This window comes from Giraffa tippelskirchi, chromosome 9 (assembly GCF_054371585.1).
Source record: "Giraffa tippelskirchi isolate mGirTip1 chromosome 9, T2T-mGirTip1v1.2.pri, whole genome shotgun sequence".
Taxonomy (NCBI): domain Eukaryota; kingdom Metazoa; phylum Chordata; class Mammalia; order Artiodactyla; family Giraffidae; genus Giraffa; species Giraffa tippelskirchi.
Window position 1 is genome coordinate 166,473,964 of NC_137283.1, and position 17,582 is coordinate 166,491,545.

General features: G+C 43.3%; 1 protein-coding gene across 3 annotated transcripts; it reads right to left on the reverse strand.

Annotated features, from left to right (window-relative positions):
* Positions 1–6,617: 6,617 nt before the first annotated feature.
* Positions 6,618–12,900, reverse strand: PDCD2 (programmed cell death 2). Of its 3 annotated transcripts, XM_081529812.1 has the most exons (7): positions 12,757–12,900; positions 12,564–12,657; positions 11,794–12,036; positions 11,303–11,434; positions 9,882–9,985; positions 8,185–8,298; positions 6,618–6,970 (listed from the first exon to the last, which is right to left on the reverse strand). In XM_081529812.1, the coding sequence occupies exons 1-7, from the start codon at positions 12,844–12,846 to the stop codon at positions 6,812–6,814; spliced, it is 936 nt and encodes a 311-aa protein (XP_081385938.1). In that variant the 5' UTR covers positions 12,847–12,900; the 3' UTR covers positions 6,618–6,811. The 3 variants fall into 3 exon arrangements, with proteins under 3 accessions (XP_081385938.1, XP_081385936.1, XP_081385937.1); XM_081529810.1 differs by having other exon boundaries at positions 12,564–12,900; XM_081529811.1 differs by lacking the exon at positions 8,185–8,298 and having other exon boundaries at positions 12,564–12,900.
* Positions 12,901–17,582: the final 4,682 nt, after the last annotated feature.

The following is a 17,582-nucleotide window of genomic DNA, read 5'->3' on the forward strand; positions in this document are numbered from 1 at the left end:
GGCTGTGTCCCCTTAATTATGGGTGATTCTCACCAACTGAGCACTCCTAGCTCCAGGACTGTAACGCCATTCTCTCCCTCTGAAAGTTCTATTTAACAATCTCTCCATGGGATTCCATACTGCAGTTTCCCATATAGTGCTACGTGTGACTGTTTTTTTATACACATCTTTGTATGAATTACACACTCACACACACCTAGTGGCTCAAGACGGTAAGGAGTCTGCCAGCAAAGCGGGAGACCTGGGCCTGATCCCCTGGAGATGGGGCTGGCCGCCCACTCCAGTATTCTTGCCTGGAGTTTCATGGACAGAGGAGCGTGGCGGGCTACAGTACATGCGGTTGCATCGGACACGACTGAGCAACTAACACCACTACAGTAGTAACACTACTATACACATGATACTGAGTAAAACGCTAGGACTTCCCGATATAAAAGTATAATGAAGTAATCAAGTCAGTGACATCAGCAAGTGATGTTAATGCCATTCTAAGTTGTGTTTATGGCAGCAGTGCATTTCAGGGTTAGCAAGGCTGTTAACCAGAATTAGCTATTGGTCTTCAAGCAGATAGCATATTGAAAAGCAGAGACATTACTCTGCCAACAAAGGTCCGTCTAGTCAAGGCTGTGGTTTTTCCAGTAGTCACGTATGGATGTGAGAGTTGGATGGTGAAGAAAGCTGAGCGCCAAAGAATTGATGCTTTTGAACTGTGGTGTTGGAGAAGACTCTTGAGAGTCCCTTGGACTGCAAGAAGATCCAACCAGTCCATCCTAAAGGTCAGTCCTGGGTGTTCATTGGAAGGACTGATGTTGAAGCTGAACTCCAATACTTTGGCCACGTCATGCGAAGAGTTGACTCATTGGAAAAGACCCTAATGCTAGGAAGGATTGGGGGCAGGAGGAGAAGGGGACGACAGAGGATGAGATGGCTGGATGGCATCACCAACTCGATGGACATGGGTCTGGGTAGACTCCGGGAGTTGGTGATGGACAGGGAGGCCTGGCGTGCTGCAATTCATGGGGTTGCAAAGAGTTGGACATGACTGAGCAACTGAACTGAACTGAACTTCAAGCAGTGATTAATAGCGATCTCTCTTCAGGTTTGCCTTAGTGCTGGGCAGGCTTCACTGCTGCTAAGAGAACTGGGAATTATCTCAATGTAAGTGTATATTGCTTGGGGTGGGAAGGAGCCTTAGCACTGATTTAGGAACCACTTGTGTAAACATCCTTCATTTGAAAGCCTCCTCAGGGACTCCCTTAGGCCCAACAGTCCCTGGGGCCCAACGCAGAGGTCAGGGGGCGGCAGCCGAGAGGAGCTACCCCATGTCCAAAGAGTGGCAGCTGCGCGGGCACAGGAGGGCCGAGAAGAGCTACTCCACATTCATGGTCAGGAGGGGCGGCCGTGAGGAGATACCCCTTGTCCAAGGTAAGGAGCAGTGGCTGCACTTTGCTGGAGCAGCCGTGAAGAGATACCCCACATCCAAGGTAAGAGAAACCCAAGTAAGACGGTAGGTGTTGCGAGAGGGCATCAGAGGGCAGACACACTGAAACTATAATCACAGAAAACTAGCCAATCTGATCACATGGACCACAGCCTTGTCTAACTCAATGAAACTAAGCCATGCCGTGTGGGGCCACCCAAGACGGATGGGTCATGGTGGAGAGGTCTGACAGAATGTGGTCCACTGGAGAAGGGCATGGCAAACCACTTCAGTGTTCTTGCCTTGAGAACCCCAGGAACAGTATGAAAAGGCAAAAAGATAGGACACTGAAAGATGAACTCCCAGGTCGGTAGGTGCCCAATATGCTACTGGAGATCAGCGGAGAAATAACTCCAGAAAGAATGATGGGATGGAGCCAAAGCAAAAAAATACCCAGCTGTGGATGTGAGTGGTGATAGAAGTAAAGTCTGATGCTGAAAAGAGCAATATTGCATAGGAACCTGGAATGTTAGGTCCATGAATCAAGGCAAATTGGAAGTGGTCAAACAGAGGAGATGGCAAGAGTGAACGTCGACATTCTAGGAATCGGCGAACTAAGATGGACTGGAATGGGTGAATTTAACTCAGATGACCATTGTATCTACTATTGTGGGCAGGAATCCCTTAGAAGAAATGGAGTAGCCATCATGGTCAACAAGAGTCCGAAAGGCAGTACTTGGATGCAATCTCAAAAATGACAGAATGATCTCTGTTCGTTTCCAAGGCAAACCATTCAATATCATGGTAATCCAAGTCTATGCCCTGATCAGTAATGCTGAAGAAGGTGAGGTTGAACAGTTCTATGAAGACCCACAAGACCTTTTAGAACTAACACCCAAAAAAGGTGTCTTTTTTATTATAGGGGACTGGAATGCAAAAGTAGGAAGTCAGGAAACACCTGGAGTAACAGGCAAATTTGGCCTTGGAGTACAGAATGAAGCAGGGCAAAGGCTAATAGAGTTTTGCCAAGAGAATGCACTGGTCATAGCAAACACCCTCTTCCAACAACACAAGAGAAGACTCTACACACGGACAAGCTCTATACAGTCAGCAAAAACAAGATCGGGAGCGGACTGTGGCACAGATCATGAACTTATTGCCAAATTCAGACTTAAGTTGAAGAAAGTAGGGAAAACCACTAGACCATTCAGGTATGACCTAAATCAAATCCCTTATGATTATACAGTGGAAGTGACAAATAGATTTAAGGAACTAGATCTGATAGACAGAGTGCCTGATGAACTATGGACAGAGGTTCGTGACATTGTACAGGAGACAGGGATCAAGACCATCCCCATGGAAAAGAAATGCAAAAAAAGCAAAATGGCTGTCTGAGGAGGCCTTACAAATAACTGAAAAGAAGAGAAGCAAAAAGGAAAGGAGAAAAGGCAAGATATTCCCATCTGAATGCAGAGTTCCAAAGAATAGCAAGGAGAGATAAGAAAGCCTTCCTCAGCGAACAATGCAAAGAAATAGAGGAAAACAACAGAATGGGAAAGACTAGAGATCTCTTCAAGAAAATTAGAGATGCCGAGGAAACATTTCATGCAAAGATGGGCTCGATAAAGAACAGAAATGGTATGGACCTAACAGAAGCAGAAGATATTAAGAAGAGGTGGCAAGAATACACAGAAGAACTGTACAAAAAAGATCTTCACGACCCAGATAATCACGATGGTGTGATCACTCATCTAGAGCCAGACATCCTGGAATGTGAAGTCCAGTGGGCCTGAGGAAGCATCACTATGAACAAAGCTAGTGGAGGTGATGAAATTCCAGTTGAGCTATTTCAAATCCTCAAAGGTGATGCTGTGAAAGTGCTGCACTCAATATGCCAGCAAATTTGGAAAACTCAGCAGTGGCCACAGGACTGGAAAAGGTCAGTTTTCATTCCAATCCCAAAGAAATTCAATGCCAAAGAATGCTCGAACTAACACACAATTGCCGTCATCTCACACGCTAGTAAAGTAATGCTCAAAATTCTCCAAGCCAGGCTTCAGTAACACATGAACCATGAATTTCCAGATGTTCAAGCTGGTTTTAGAAAAGGCAGAGGAACCAGAGATCAAATTGCTAACATCCGCTGGATCATCGAAAAAGCAAGAGAGTTCCAGAAAACCATCTATCTCTCCTTTATTGACTATGCCAAAGCCTTTGACTGTGTGGATCACAATAAACTGAGGAAAATTCTTAGAGATGGGAATACCAGACCATCTGACCTGTCTCTTGAGAAACCTGTATGCAGGTCAGGAAGCAACAGTTAGAGCTGGACATGGAACAACAGACTGGTTCCAAATAGGAAAAGCAGTAAGTCAAGGCTGTATACTGTCACCCTGCTTATTTAACTTATATGCCGAGTACACCATGAGAAACGCTGGGCTGGAAGAAACACAAGCTGGAATCAAGATTGCCAGGAGAAATGTCAATAACCTCAGATATGCAGATGACACCACCTTTATGGCAGAAAGCGAAGAACTAAAGAGCCTCTTGATGAAAGTGAAAGAGAGTGAAAAAGTTGGCTTAAAGCTCAACATTCAGAAAACTAAGATCATGGCATCTGGTCCCATCACTTCATGGGAAATAGATGGGGAAACAGTGGAAGCAGTGTCAGACTTTGTATTTTGGGCTCCAAAATCACTGCAGATGGTGACTGCAGCCATGAAATTAAAAGCTTACTCCTTGGATGTTGGGAGCCGTTCTGGAACTACTGCCGGGTGACGAAGTCACGGCACCAATCAAGAAGAGACTGCAAAGCAGTTTCTCTCCAGGATCGGAACCGTCCCTCCTTCCTGTTTCTATGCTTCTGTTGTAGCTAGCTGTGTTTCTTTCTCTCTGTTGGGAGCCGTTCTGGATCTACTGCCGGGTGACAAAGTCACGGCACCAATCAAGAAGAAACTGCAAAGCGGTTTCTCTCCAGGATGGGAACCTTCCCTCCTTCCTGTTTCTATGCTTTTGTTGTGGCTAACTGTTTCATTCTTTGATGGCTGGAGTTGTAGGGGCTTCCATGATGAGATCATGAGAGTTCAATAAGAAAAATGATCCCTGGCCCCAGAGAAACATTCCAAAAATGATTAAACCTACTGAGGCCCCTGACTGGTGGGTCCCTAACATTCAGCCAAGGAATAAGGCCATGATCATTTGGAAAACAAGCCCTAAGCCTATTGTGACCTGGCCTCATGAGGAGATTGTTATTGATGACTGGAAAACTTGGGTCATGTATCAGGGAAAGTTACAGAAACTAAGCCAATTGCCTTTTACTCTCAAAATCTAAGCACAAACAGAAAAGATATATATAAATTGTATTGTAAATACTTTCTAGGTAACTGCAAAAGATTTCCCCTTGCCAGAAATAGTCTTGTGGTATGTGGGTAGATGGTAAACAAGCCACCACTGACAATGGCTGTACTATGAAAAACTTTGCCCTTAGCCATCACTATAGTTTTTAGTCATTGAAGCAAGACGCTGTACTCACTGTAGTAGCAGGCTGTACAAAATAAACAGATGGAATAATATGATTTATAGATTATGTTTTAGTAATATAAAAATAGGTTTCGGGGTAAACATGTAACCAAAATGTGACAATAGACTAGGAAAAAACTTTTAACGCATCTTAGAATCAGGGGATGTTGATCTAAATGGAAAAATATTGTTAAGAATCATTACGTAGAAGATCATATGCTATATAAATAGAGACTAAAGCAATAAAGTGTGTGGTCTTTAGGCCATCAAAAAAAACTCTCTTTTCCTTTCACCGACGCCGTTCATCCCTTGGGGACCCCTGGACCAGCTGGAGCGGGACTCCGGCACTTGGAAGGAAGGTTATGACCAACCTAGATAGCATATTTAAAAGCAGAGACATTCCTTTGCCAACAAAGGTCTGTCTATTCAAGGCTATAGTTTTTCCAGTAGTCATGTATGGATGTGAGAGTTGGACTGTGAAGAAAGCTGAGTGCTGAAGAATTGATGCTTTTGAACTGTGGTGTTGGAGAAGACTCTTGAGAGTCCCTTGGACTGTGAGAAGACCCAACCAGTCCATCCTAGGGGAGATCAGTCCTGGGTGTTCATTGGAAGGACTGATGTTGAGGCTGAAGCTCCAATACTTTGGCCACCTCATGTGAAGAGTTGACTCATTGGAAAAGACCCTAATGCTGGGAAGGATTGGGGGCAGGAGGAGAAGCGGACGACAGAGGATGAGATGGCTGGATGGCATCACCGACTCGATGGACGGGTTTGGGTAGACTCTGGGAGTTGGTGATGGACAGGGAGGCCTGGCGTGCTGTGATTCACGGGGTCGCAAAGACTGAGCGACTGAACCTGAACTGATTCCAAATCATTACTTGGGTTTACCTGCCACGTGTGCAGTGCTGAGACAGGCAGATGGAAAGAGACCATTGTTCTTGCTTTTCAGTCTGTGGTCTGTAAGCAGTGCCACTAGCTGACTAAGGTCATTTTTGAGGTAGAGCTTTTCAAGTTAAGCTCTTCTGATCACAAATCTACTGGTTTTTCTAATCCTGCTAACTGTTGCTTTCAGAATTGGTGGGTATCCAATTCATTGTACTATTAGTGAATGGGGTTCAGAATTTTCTCACATTCTGGGCTTCCATGTAAACTGGAGCCTGTGACAATCATCTGATTATTATTCGTCTCTTGGGGTTTTACCCAAATATTTTTCTCTTGAATTTTGCAAATTTTAGGGGGAAAATGCTCTGAGTGATAGTTTGACTTAATTAGGCACATAATCCATTTTTATTGTAAGAAGAAATATAAAAAGATCTTAATTCTTTTTAGTCAGTTCAGTTCAGTCGCTCAGTCGTGTCCGACTCTTTGCGACCCCATGAACCGCAGCATGCAAGGCCTCCCTGTCCATCACCAACCCTAACCCTAATTCTTTTTAAATAAAAGTCAAAAGTTAAAAATTTATTTTAAATATAGTAAAAAGTTCTTGGTTCCATTGTTGAGTTCACATCTAGTATCTTTCCAATTTTTTGATACACATACATATGTGTATTTTTACAAAAACTTCACACTATGAATACCATCTATAATAGTATTATAGATGGTATGGTATTATAGATGGTATTGTGTATTTTACTTGATCTGCATATAGGTCTGTATCATTAAGATCATAACCTCCTGCTAGATAGATACACCAGAATTTATTGAATTCCCTGCCACTGGACATTTTTGTCTAACATTCAGACAATGTAAACAACACCTAAAACAACATCTTTGTGTATCTCTGGTACAACTGTTTCCTTAGGATAAAGTTCTAGAAATGGAACTGCAAGGTAGAAGAGATTATGAACATTTTAAGGCTTTACACCATTGTCTTTAGGCTGCATCTGTTATATCTTGCTTCCAAACAAATTCCTCTGTGTAGCCAATGCCCAGTTCACAGCTTTCAGCACAGGTGAAGATGGCCAGGACACCCCAGTCGACACTCCTGCCCAGTCTGTCGGCCTTCAGGTAGTTGAGCAGCTGAGGCATGACCTGAGAAAAGGATGGTACAGTCAGAGCTCTCCTTGGAGGCGCGGAGCACACACCGTTTTACACAGACCGGATCTTCCCTGCCAGGGTGACTGAAGGGACCCTGATCTCAGCTCTAAGTCTCCACATTCTACAGCGAGGCTGCAGACATGACACTGGCAACTTACTGACCATCTAAAAATACTGTGCAGCTCTGTGTTTCTTTAAAGCCCCTCTTTATATCTGGTGTCCTTTTATCTGAGAAAGAAGCTCCCAAGTATAAGACTGGGTGATTTGTTTAACCTGGCTGTTAACCTAATCATTTTTGATTAATAATAATGCCACAAAAATAGGGCAGAGGCTTCTATTTGGGCAACTTTTATTTTGTGTTACTTACAACCTGAATAGCAAATGCCATTACTATGACTCTGAAGAAACACTGCCATAGTAGAATACAAAAAGAAAATCTATTGACGTATTTGTTTAGACTAGAAAGGGGTCTGAGGAGTCAGTGGTCTCCTGGAAATGAGTCCGAGGCAGCACAGCCACCACTGCTGTCAGACTGCTGAACATGAGCTCATCGTGGGCGTCAGGAACCAAGAACCAGTCTGTTTTGGGTCAGTCCTCAAATTACCCTTTCAACCCCAAGAAACAACTATGACTTTATGTTAGTGAATCGACAGTTCAAGAGTGTTTGCACCCAACCCAAATGGATTCTTATGCTAATAATCTCTTTTCGGCAAGAAAAATTTTATCTTAATGATTACATTCGTTTGTTCTAACAAATCCACAAACCAAGACTAAACAGAGCAAGGGTTCTAAAACACTCCTCTCACAAAGATTGAAGCTATATATTTTAAATTATAAAGGTGACAACAGAGGCACTAAAAATAACGATATAACCACACTGGGATGGAGGGGATGATCCAGGTGGCATAAGTGACATTTAAATCCTCACTACTGCAGAAATCAGTCAACAGATTATGTCTAAAAACTAGTAAACTGATAAACCTCAGAAAAAGCAAGCAAATTAGAGGCAGAAACAACTTCCAGATTAACCAGTAAAGGATAGTTCCCTCCTTGGAACATACTCTAAGGTGGGGCAGAAACTACTAATTGTCCTCAAAGGGCACCTTCCATACATAGTACCCATAGGAACTCTTGCACATAGATTACTTTGGCAAAGTTTTTTAATATTTAATAGGGTAAATATATACTGTTCTTTTTTAAGATCCTACCTGGAATTCAAATACCCTCTTAGCACCACAGGAGCAATCTGGAATATCCTTTTCTTGAGGGATATTTTCACCAGAGATCCAGAGGGGGAAAATCCCTCTGCCGTATCTGAGAATCTAAAATCAATTAGGATCAGTTTAAATCACCAACATCTCATGTGACCTGAGGATCATCTCAAGAAACTTTGTACATACTCTAAAACGCTCATCTGAAAACCAGTTTCCTGTCGGCCCCTCCCCAACTCCCTGGCACATACACTGGGCACCATTAATGCCCGCCTCAGTATCGTCAAAGTGATGCTTTCAGCTCGTCTGATTCAGGTTATCAAAAGTATTTTTCTTAGATGACAGTATGGTTAGACTCTGAATTCTATGGCTATTTTGTGAAGAGACTAACAATGATTCTATTTCCCCATTACCAGGTTGTGAATATAAAATGGGGCCCAGTGTCTCTGCTCACCTTCACACAGATAAGGAACCTTAGTTGCCAATTTTGAAAGGAACAAATACCAAGTGAGACACACTGTTTTAAGTACAACAGAAGTAAATTTCACTATAATAAGATCTTATGTAACAATGGAGTGATTTTCCTAGATGCTTCTTGTTAAAAAAGAAATACGCATTGCTAAAAACCACCTTCTCAGTATTTAGGACCTAGATCTATTCTTTCTATAAGCCCCTGAGTATTTATTTGCTCTAATGACTGGCTTACGGGAATTTTGCAAAGTCTTTAGTGGTTTATATTTATGGTGAGGGAAATTAAGGGAATAAAGTTAATGGAAGAAAACAGGCAAAGGGAAACATTTGCTGAACACTTACTATAAAAGTCTAAGGATTCCCTGGTGGCTCAGACGGTAAAGTGTCTGCCTACAATGCGAGAGACCTGGGTTCGATTCCTAGGTTGGTAAGATCCTCTGGAGAAGGAAATGGCAACCCACTCCAGTACTCTTGCCTGGAAAATCACATGGATGGAGGAGCCTGGAAGGCTGCAGTCTACGGGGTCGCAAAGAGTTGGACACGACTGAGCGACTTCACTTTCACTTTACTATAAGTCTATAATCTACCTTAATCCTCAAAACCACTTTTTATCTCCCTCCACTGTAGATACAACTACATCAGAAGGCCAAAATGTAACTCAAGGAGCCAGGAATCCTCACAACACAAAAACCCATTATTCTTTTCACAAAGCCAGTGATTTCTCTACTAATGTGTCAGGTTAATTTTTATAAGTCAAAGGTCCCTATTGGAAAAATGGGCAAAAATTTCCTTTCTGTCTTGCCATTAGTGTCTAAACTCCATGTGTTACAGGCAACAAAAGATGTTTATCTCTGATTGCTGATGGTTTTAGAAAATGACTATATGATACACAATGTAACCTTTAGTCTTTCCATAACTATTAAAAGGATCAGCACTGCAAACACCTTTCCATATGGACCCCCTGTGTGAAGGAACCCTATAGATAAGAGACTAACTTTATTAGAAAGAGTTACTTCTACACAGGTTTGTTTTGGGGGGATAGGGGTGGCGCACACCTTGGCTTTTGGGATCTTAGTCCCCCCACCAGTGATTGAACCTGGGCCTCCAACAGTGGGAGTGCAGAGTCCTAACCACCGGACCACCAGGGAATTCCCAACTCAAGATCCACACCCGTACACCACTTGAAAAGAACAGAAGAAGGAGCTATATGAGTTCTACTTTACCTGTTCTGGTTCAAGGGATATTTTAGTTTTAAACTTCTGGAAAATTCTATCTTCCCTAGATTCATGTTTTGCCATGGATTCCAATTCTTCCTCATGTGCTTCACCTGAAAAATCATCAACATTACTATTATGGCAACAGGAATAACCCACATGTCCTGACAATAAACACATGCCGAGGAAAGCCGGTTTTTAAACAACCAATTTAGTGTTAAATCAGACAGTGAAGGCCTGATGTTTTCACAGGCTTTCCCTGTTTTTGGTTCATTAGCATCTGTGCTTTAAGACTACCTGACTTTCCAGGTACTCCATGAAGCATTATTATTCTACTGGTTCTTTAAAGAGGTTCTCCTTAAACCTTCAAATTAAGACCAGACCCCCAAGTCCCAGGCTCAGGACTGCTGCACCCAGCACTGAAAAGGATACCCCCAAATCACAAGCCCTTCTAATTCCTACTGTCCTTCACTTGTCTGAACTCTTATTTCCAGTTTCTTTTTGCCCCATCTCTTCTTTCCCAGCTGGTACACTCATTCAGTCATCACAGGGTCACTGGACCTGTCAGCTCACACTTTCACTCTCACCTCTGGAATCCCAGCTACCTGAATCACCCTGTCCTGAACAGGCGAGAGTCTTTGTAACTCAGAGGGTATTTCTGATATCCTGAATGTGAACTATAAGACAGTAAGCTGTCATTCTAATATAAAATTTAATTTAGATTCTAAAAATCTGCATTCTGTGGTGGTTAAGAGATCAAGTTCTGAAGTCAGTAAAGATGTGAGCTCAAACTCCAGTTCTAAAATTAACTTTGGTCAGTTACATACCCAAATAAGTTATACCCAGAACCTCAAATTCCTCACTTCAAAATGAAGTACTGTTTTCAATGTATTGCTCTGATGCGAAAACCTCAGTAAGATAATGCAGAGAAGGCCCATGGTACGTGCTGTACGACACAAAGTACATCTTGGAGAGAAGCTGGCTCCTACTGAGTCTCAGCACAGGCACTGCTCTAGCATATGACCACCGTAAAGTAACTGACAGAATCACGGATCTGAAACTTGGAAGGTAAGAGGGTGCTTGCCACCCACCAAACACTGCAAGGCACTCTCATGTACACCTTCTCAATTTGAGAAACACATCTTGGAACCAGATAAACTTGCCAAGTTTCCAGCATCTTGTGCAGCCCCACCCAACTGACCACCTGCATACACCCTGCGACAGGACTTCACAGGAATCAGAACATACGTTACACACGCCAAGGAGGGAAGTACAGAAAGGGTATCTTCCAATGAGGCAGTATTTGAAAAGTACAGGTTGAAGCCTCCCAAGTGAGTTGCTCAGTGCTTCTCTTCTTGGCATACTGAGCCCATTCTGTCAAGTATTATAGTCACTCACTTAACAAATGAGTTTTGAAACGGATTCCTTACCCATGCTTCCTATAATCTCTGATTTATCATCTCTTTCCACAACTTCAGGCATAATCTCATCTTCTGTTTCTATTACAATTTCAAATTCTGGAAAAAGGAAGTTGTGATCTGGAACTGTATTGTCCAAATTATCTGAAACAAAAAAGGTAACTAGCACCATTAGTGATCATTTAGTTTTGAAAAATCAAATAATTTCCTTTTTCTGAAATGTATTCCATGTCATAACAATTTTCCTCAGATACTAACATATGTAGCTCCAGCGTTTTAGATTACGTTTCATACATTAAATGACTATATTAAAGCATGGTTGGGATGTGAGTGGGTGAGAACTCACAGCTCCTTCTTCATAAAGATATGTCACTAGTTAACCAAAACTCTGAAAATTATTACACTTTTTCTACTGTTAACCTTTATCCTCAAAATGAAAGATTTGGCCTATAGACAGGAGGAAGCTGAGCTGATATTTAAAAACAAAACAAGAATTGACTGACCTGTCTGTGCACAAGCCTGCTTATGTCCTAATCTCCAGTCCAGACTCTGATGCTCCTTACTGCAGTAATGTGCCTTGTGACATCTGGAGCATCTTTTGGGGCCTGAACAGCCACAAACTCGGCAGAGATGTGCACCAGACTTGAGCTGGAGATACACAGCCTCTCCTGTCTCTGACGGAGGATCCTCAGAAGGTGGCTCATAGGAGTAGAAGTCATTTCTCCTGGGCAGCTGATTTCTGAAAACTAAGGGGAGAGAAGGAGAACTGTTAACGAATGATTTAAATAAAACAATATAGCAATTCAAGTATTTGAGCCTTCACACAGGACTGAAAAGACATTCATTTTTTAAAAAGAAAAACTGAAGAGTTTTCGCGTGCAAAGAGCTTATTTTTCAGAAACGGAGAAAAAAAATAACGAGAAACTTTTACAGTTCACACAACTAAGTACGCTCTTACAGTTTATTCAAATTAACAAGAGTCACAGGTAAAGTCAGACTACAGAAACATGGAAAACCTGTCGGCATCCACCTTTCCGAAAAGCGACAATTTCTATTACCTGAAAGTAACCTACCACACCTATTACCTACTAATTAACCAGAAGGCTGGCGGCTAGGAGTGAGCGAGCACGCGGGACGCCCCCACCCCAGCAAGTGCTCGCGGGGTTCAGGGGGAGAGGCCCGCCGCGGGGTTCTGGGAGAGAAGCCGGCAGGGCACGGGGGAGGCCGGGCGGTTTCCGGGGCCCCACCCCGAGCAGAGGCCGCGGCCGCTCACCGCGCAGGCCGCAGCAGCACGGCGGCGTCCGGCAGCAGAAGAGGAAGAGACAGCGGTGGAAGGCGTCGGCGCGGCCCGGCAGCGGCGCGTACACCTGCAGCAGGAAGGCCATCGGGCGGCCGCACAGCGGGCAGGCCAGCTCCGGGGGCCCGGGCAGCCCGGCCGCACTCAGCCACGCCGGCCGGCCTCCCACCTTGCTGGGGAACTGCTCGCTGCGCAGCCGCCACGACGGCGCCGCCTCCACGAAGCCCAGCTCCGCCAGCCCGGCCCTTGGGGACGCCATTCCACGGGCTGTAGGTTTCTCGTGCCGCAGCACCGCCGCCGCCGGCGGAAGTCCGCGCAGGAAGTGCGGACGGCGGGCCAGACGTGACTGGACGACAGCGCAGAGGGGGCGGGGCCACGGGAGGACCGGATTGGGCGGGCTCACTTATACCCGGTTTCCGGTCCTTGCCTGGGGCCGAACAGAAAATGTCAGGTGCTTTGTTAAGTTCAGTTCAGTGACTCAGTCGGTCCGACTCCTTGCGACCCAATGGACTGCAGCAAGCCAGGCTTCCCTGTCCATCACCAACTCCCAGAGCTTGCTCAAATTCATCTCCATCGAGTTGGTGATGCCATCCAACCATCTCATCCTCTGTCGTCCGGTACTCCTCCTGCCTTCAATCTTTCCCAGCATCAGTGTCTTTTCCAATGAGTCAGTTCTTCGCATCAAGTGGCCAGAGTATTGGAGCTTCAGCTTTAGCATCAATCCTTCCAATGAATATTCAGGACTGGTTTCCTTTAGGATTGACTGGTTTGATCCCCTTGCTGTCCAAGGGACTCTCAAAATTCTTCTCCAACACCACAGTTCAAAAGCATCAGTTCTTTGGCACTCAGCTTTCTTTATAGTCCAACTCTCACATACATACCTGACTACTGGAAAAACCATAGCTTTGACTAGTCGGACCTCTGGTGGCAATGTAATGTCTGTTTTTTCATATGCTGTCTAGGCTGGTCATAGCTTTACTTCCAAGGAACAAGTGTCTTTTAATTTCATGGCTGCAGCCACCATCTGCAGTGATTTTGGAGCCCAAGAAAATAAAGTCTGTCACTGTTTCCACTGTTTCCCCATCTATTTGCCATGAAGTGATGGGACCGGATGCCATTATATTTGTTTCTGGAGTGTTGCATTTTAAGCCGGCTTTTCTATGCTCCTCTTTCACTTTCATCAAGAGGCTCTTCAGTTCCTCTTGGGTTTCTGCCCTAAAGGTGATGTCATCAGCACCAGAGGCTATTGATATTTCTTCTGGCCATCTTGATTCCAGCTTGTGCTTCACCCAGCCCAGCATTTCTCATGATGTACTCTGCTTATAAGTTAAACAAGGTGACAGTATACAGCCTTGACGTCCTCCTTTCCCAATTTGGAACCAGTCTGTTGTTCCATGTCTGGTTCTAGCTGCTGCTTCTTGACCTGCATACAGATTTCTCAGGAGGCAAGTAAGGTGGTCTGGTATTCCCATCTCTTGAAGAATTTTCCACAGTTTGTGGAGATCCACACAAAGGCTTTAGCGTAGTCAATGAAGCAGAAGTTTTTCTGGAAGCCTCTAGCTTTTTCTATGATCCAGAGGATGTTGGCGATTTGATCTCTGGTTCCTCTGCCTTTTCTAAATCCAGCCTGAACATCTGGGAGTTTTTGGTTCATGTCCTGTTGAAACCTGGCTTGGAGAATTTTGAGCATTACTTTGCTAGCGTGTGAAATGAGAGCAATTGTGTGGTAGTTTGAACAGTCTTTGCCTTTCTTTGGAACTGGGATAAAAACTCATCTTTTCCTGTCCTCTGGCCACTGCTGAGTTTTCCAAATTTGCTGACATATTGAGAGCAGCACTTTCACAGCATCATCTTTTAGGATTTGAAACAGCCCAGCTGGAATTCCATCACCTCCACTAGGTTTGTTTGTAGTGATGCTTCCAAAGTCCCACCTGACTTCACACTCCAGGATGTCAGGCTCTAGATTAGTGATCACACCATCATGGTTATCCAGGTCATGAAAATCTTTTTTGTATAGTTCTTTTGTGTATTCTTGCCACCTCTTCTTAATATCTTCTGCTCCTGTTAGGTCCATACCATGTCTGTCCTTTATAGTGCCCATCTTTGCATGAAATATTCCCTTGTATCTCTAATTTTCTTGAAGAGATCTCTAGTCTTTTCCATTCTATTATTTTCCTCTATTTATTTGCAATGATCACTTTAGGGAGAATTTTTTGTCTCTCCTTGCTATTATCTGGTAGTCTGCATTCAGATGGATATGTCTTTCCTTTTCTTCTTTGCCTTTTGCTTCTCTTCTTTTCTCAGCTATTTTTAAGGTGTCCTCAGAAAACTATTTTGCCTTTTTGCATTCCTTTTTCTTGGGGATAGTCTTGATCACCACCTCCTGTACAATGTTACAAACTTCTGTCCATTGTCCTTCAGGCACTCTATCAGATCTAATCTGATTAGGGTCCCATTCATTCCTATGCATTTGTATAGTGCATTGCTATCATCAGTTGTTGAAAAAAGCATTGTTTCATTAATTTGAATGTTGTCTGCCTTTGTGAAACAATGTTTTAGCCTGTGTTAAGTATGTGTTTATTTTTGAGTGTTTCAACCAATTTCATTTAAATGCATAAGTTTATGCTAGCATCACCTTGTTTTATATGCTGCTGCTTTGGACTGACATAAGACATGGGGAAATGTGAGCCTCCAAGTTTGTTTCTCCTTTTAGGGGTACATAGAAAAATAATATGACTGTTAGAATCAGCTTTTGTATTTTTTCCAAATTTTAGTTGAGATCACATTGAATCTGGAGATGTCTTTGGGCATTAATGTCCTATTAACTATGTTAATTCATTCCAATACCATGGGATGTTTTCATATCTATTTAGGATTTATTTCATTTATTTCGGTCATACTTTTTTCATTTTCTGTCTTATAGTCTTCTTTGTAGACTAAGGATATTAAATATTCAAATTATATTGATATTTAAAATGGTAATCTGTTCTTAAATTCCATTTGAAGTTATTCATCAGCTGTGTATAAAACTAAGTGGATTGTGTGTACTCATATTTTCTTTTGGTAAATATGTCATTCGATGAATGTCTGAAGTTGTTTATGCCTTAAACATGACTACATAGTGATGATGTCAAATTTGTTACTGACTAGACTTGCTTTCCGGAGAAGGTAATGGCACCCCACTCCAGTACTCTTGCCTGGAAAATCCCATGGTCGGAGGAGGCTGGTAGGCTACAGTCCATGGGGTTGCTAAGAGTCGGACATGACTGAGCGACTTCACTTTCACTTTTCCCTTTCATGCAATGGAGAAGGAAATGGCAATCCACTCCAGTATTCCTGCCTGGAGAATCCTAGGGACATGGAGCCTGGTGGGCTGCCGTCTATGGGGTCGCACAGAGTCGGACACGACTGAAGTGACTTAGCAGCAGCAGCATAATTAAAGATTTTTTTTGTCCATAGGAGCATGACATTTGTACTGCCTGTTTTGTGCAATGCATTGGATCATAGTGAAAAAGCTTGCTGTTAATCCCACATTTGTGAGGACTGATATTATAATATAGAATTGGAATAATCATGTGTTTATAATTACCTACATAACTGTTTTGCATTTGATTGCTATGCTTTAATATTTATTACATAGATTTGTTTAAACGTTAATTACTTGGATTTTTGGGGTAGAGGTATTTTGGTGGTGCAAGTGATTTAAATGGTGTTAAAACAGTTTTTACATTATTGTTATGGGGTTAAAGCTTTGTATAAAGCTAGAAATTTATTTGGATGTCCTTTGCTAAGTATTCAGTTCAGTTCTGTTGCTCAGTCGTGTCCAACTCTTGCGACCCCATTAATCACAGCACGCCAGGCCTCCCTGTCCATCACCAACTCCCTGAGTCCACCTGAACCCATGGCCATCGAGTTGATGATGCCATCCAGCCATCTCATCCTCTGTCATCCCCTTCTCCTCCTGCCCTCAATCTTTCCCAGCATCAGAGTCTTTTCAAATGAGTCAGCTCTTCGCATGAGGTGGCCACAGTATTGGCATTTCAGCTTCAACGTCAGTCCTTCCAATGAACACCCAGGACTGATCTCCTTTAGGATGGACTGGTTGGATCTTCTTGCAGTCCAAGGGACTCTCAAGAGTCTTCTCCAACACCACAGTTCAAAAGCATCAATTTTTCAGGGCTCAGCTTTCTTTATAGTCCAACTCTCACATCCATACATGACCACTGGAAAAATCATAGCCTTGACTAGATGGGCCTTTGTTGGCAAAGTAATGTCTCTGCTTTTAAATATGCTATCTAGGTTGGTCATAACTTTCCTTCCAAGGAGTAAGCGTCTTTTAATTTCATGGCTGCAGTCACCATCTGCAGTGATTTTGGAGCCCAGAAAAATAAAGTCGGCCACTGTTTCCACTGTTTCCACTGTTTCCCCATCTATCTGCCATGAAGTGATGGGACCGGATGCCATGATCTTAGTTTTCTGAATGTTGCTAAGTATGTGATGTGCCTAAATGGTGGATGGTGTAGGAAGGTGATTCAAAAGGTAAGTGCAGAATTCGAAGTGGTGGTTAGAGCACGTCTTAAAGGGCTGCGATAAGGGGTGAGGTTAACATAAGAGGTGAGGCCTAGGGTATGGAGTATAGGATTTGGGTGAAAAATTAGATTTAATATAATGCTTTGGAGTTTGGGGTTAGAAGTTAGGACTCAGGAATTGGGATTTATGGTTTGAGTTTAGGGTCTACGGATAGGGTTTAGGGTCTAAATATAGGGTCAGGGTCAAAGTAAGGGTCAGGGTAAGGTGTCACAGTTTAGGGTTGGGGGTCAAGATCAGGGTCAGGGTCAGGGTCAGGGTTAGGGTTAGGTTTTAGGGTTTAGGGTTAGGGGGTTAGGGTTATGGGGTTAGGGTTAGGGTTCATGGGTTCGGGTTGGGGTTTGGGTTTTAGGGTTCAGGTTTGGGGTTTGGAGTTTGGGGTTTGGGATCGGGTTCAGGGTTAGGGTT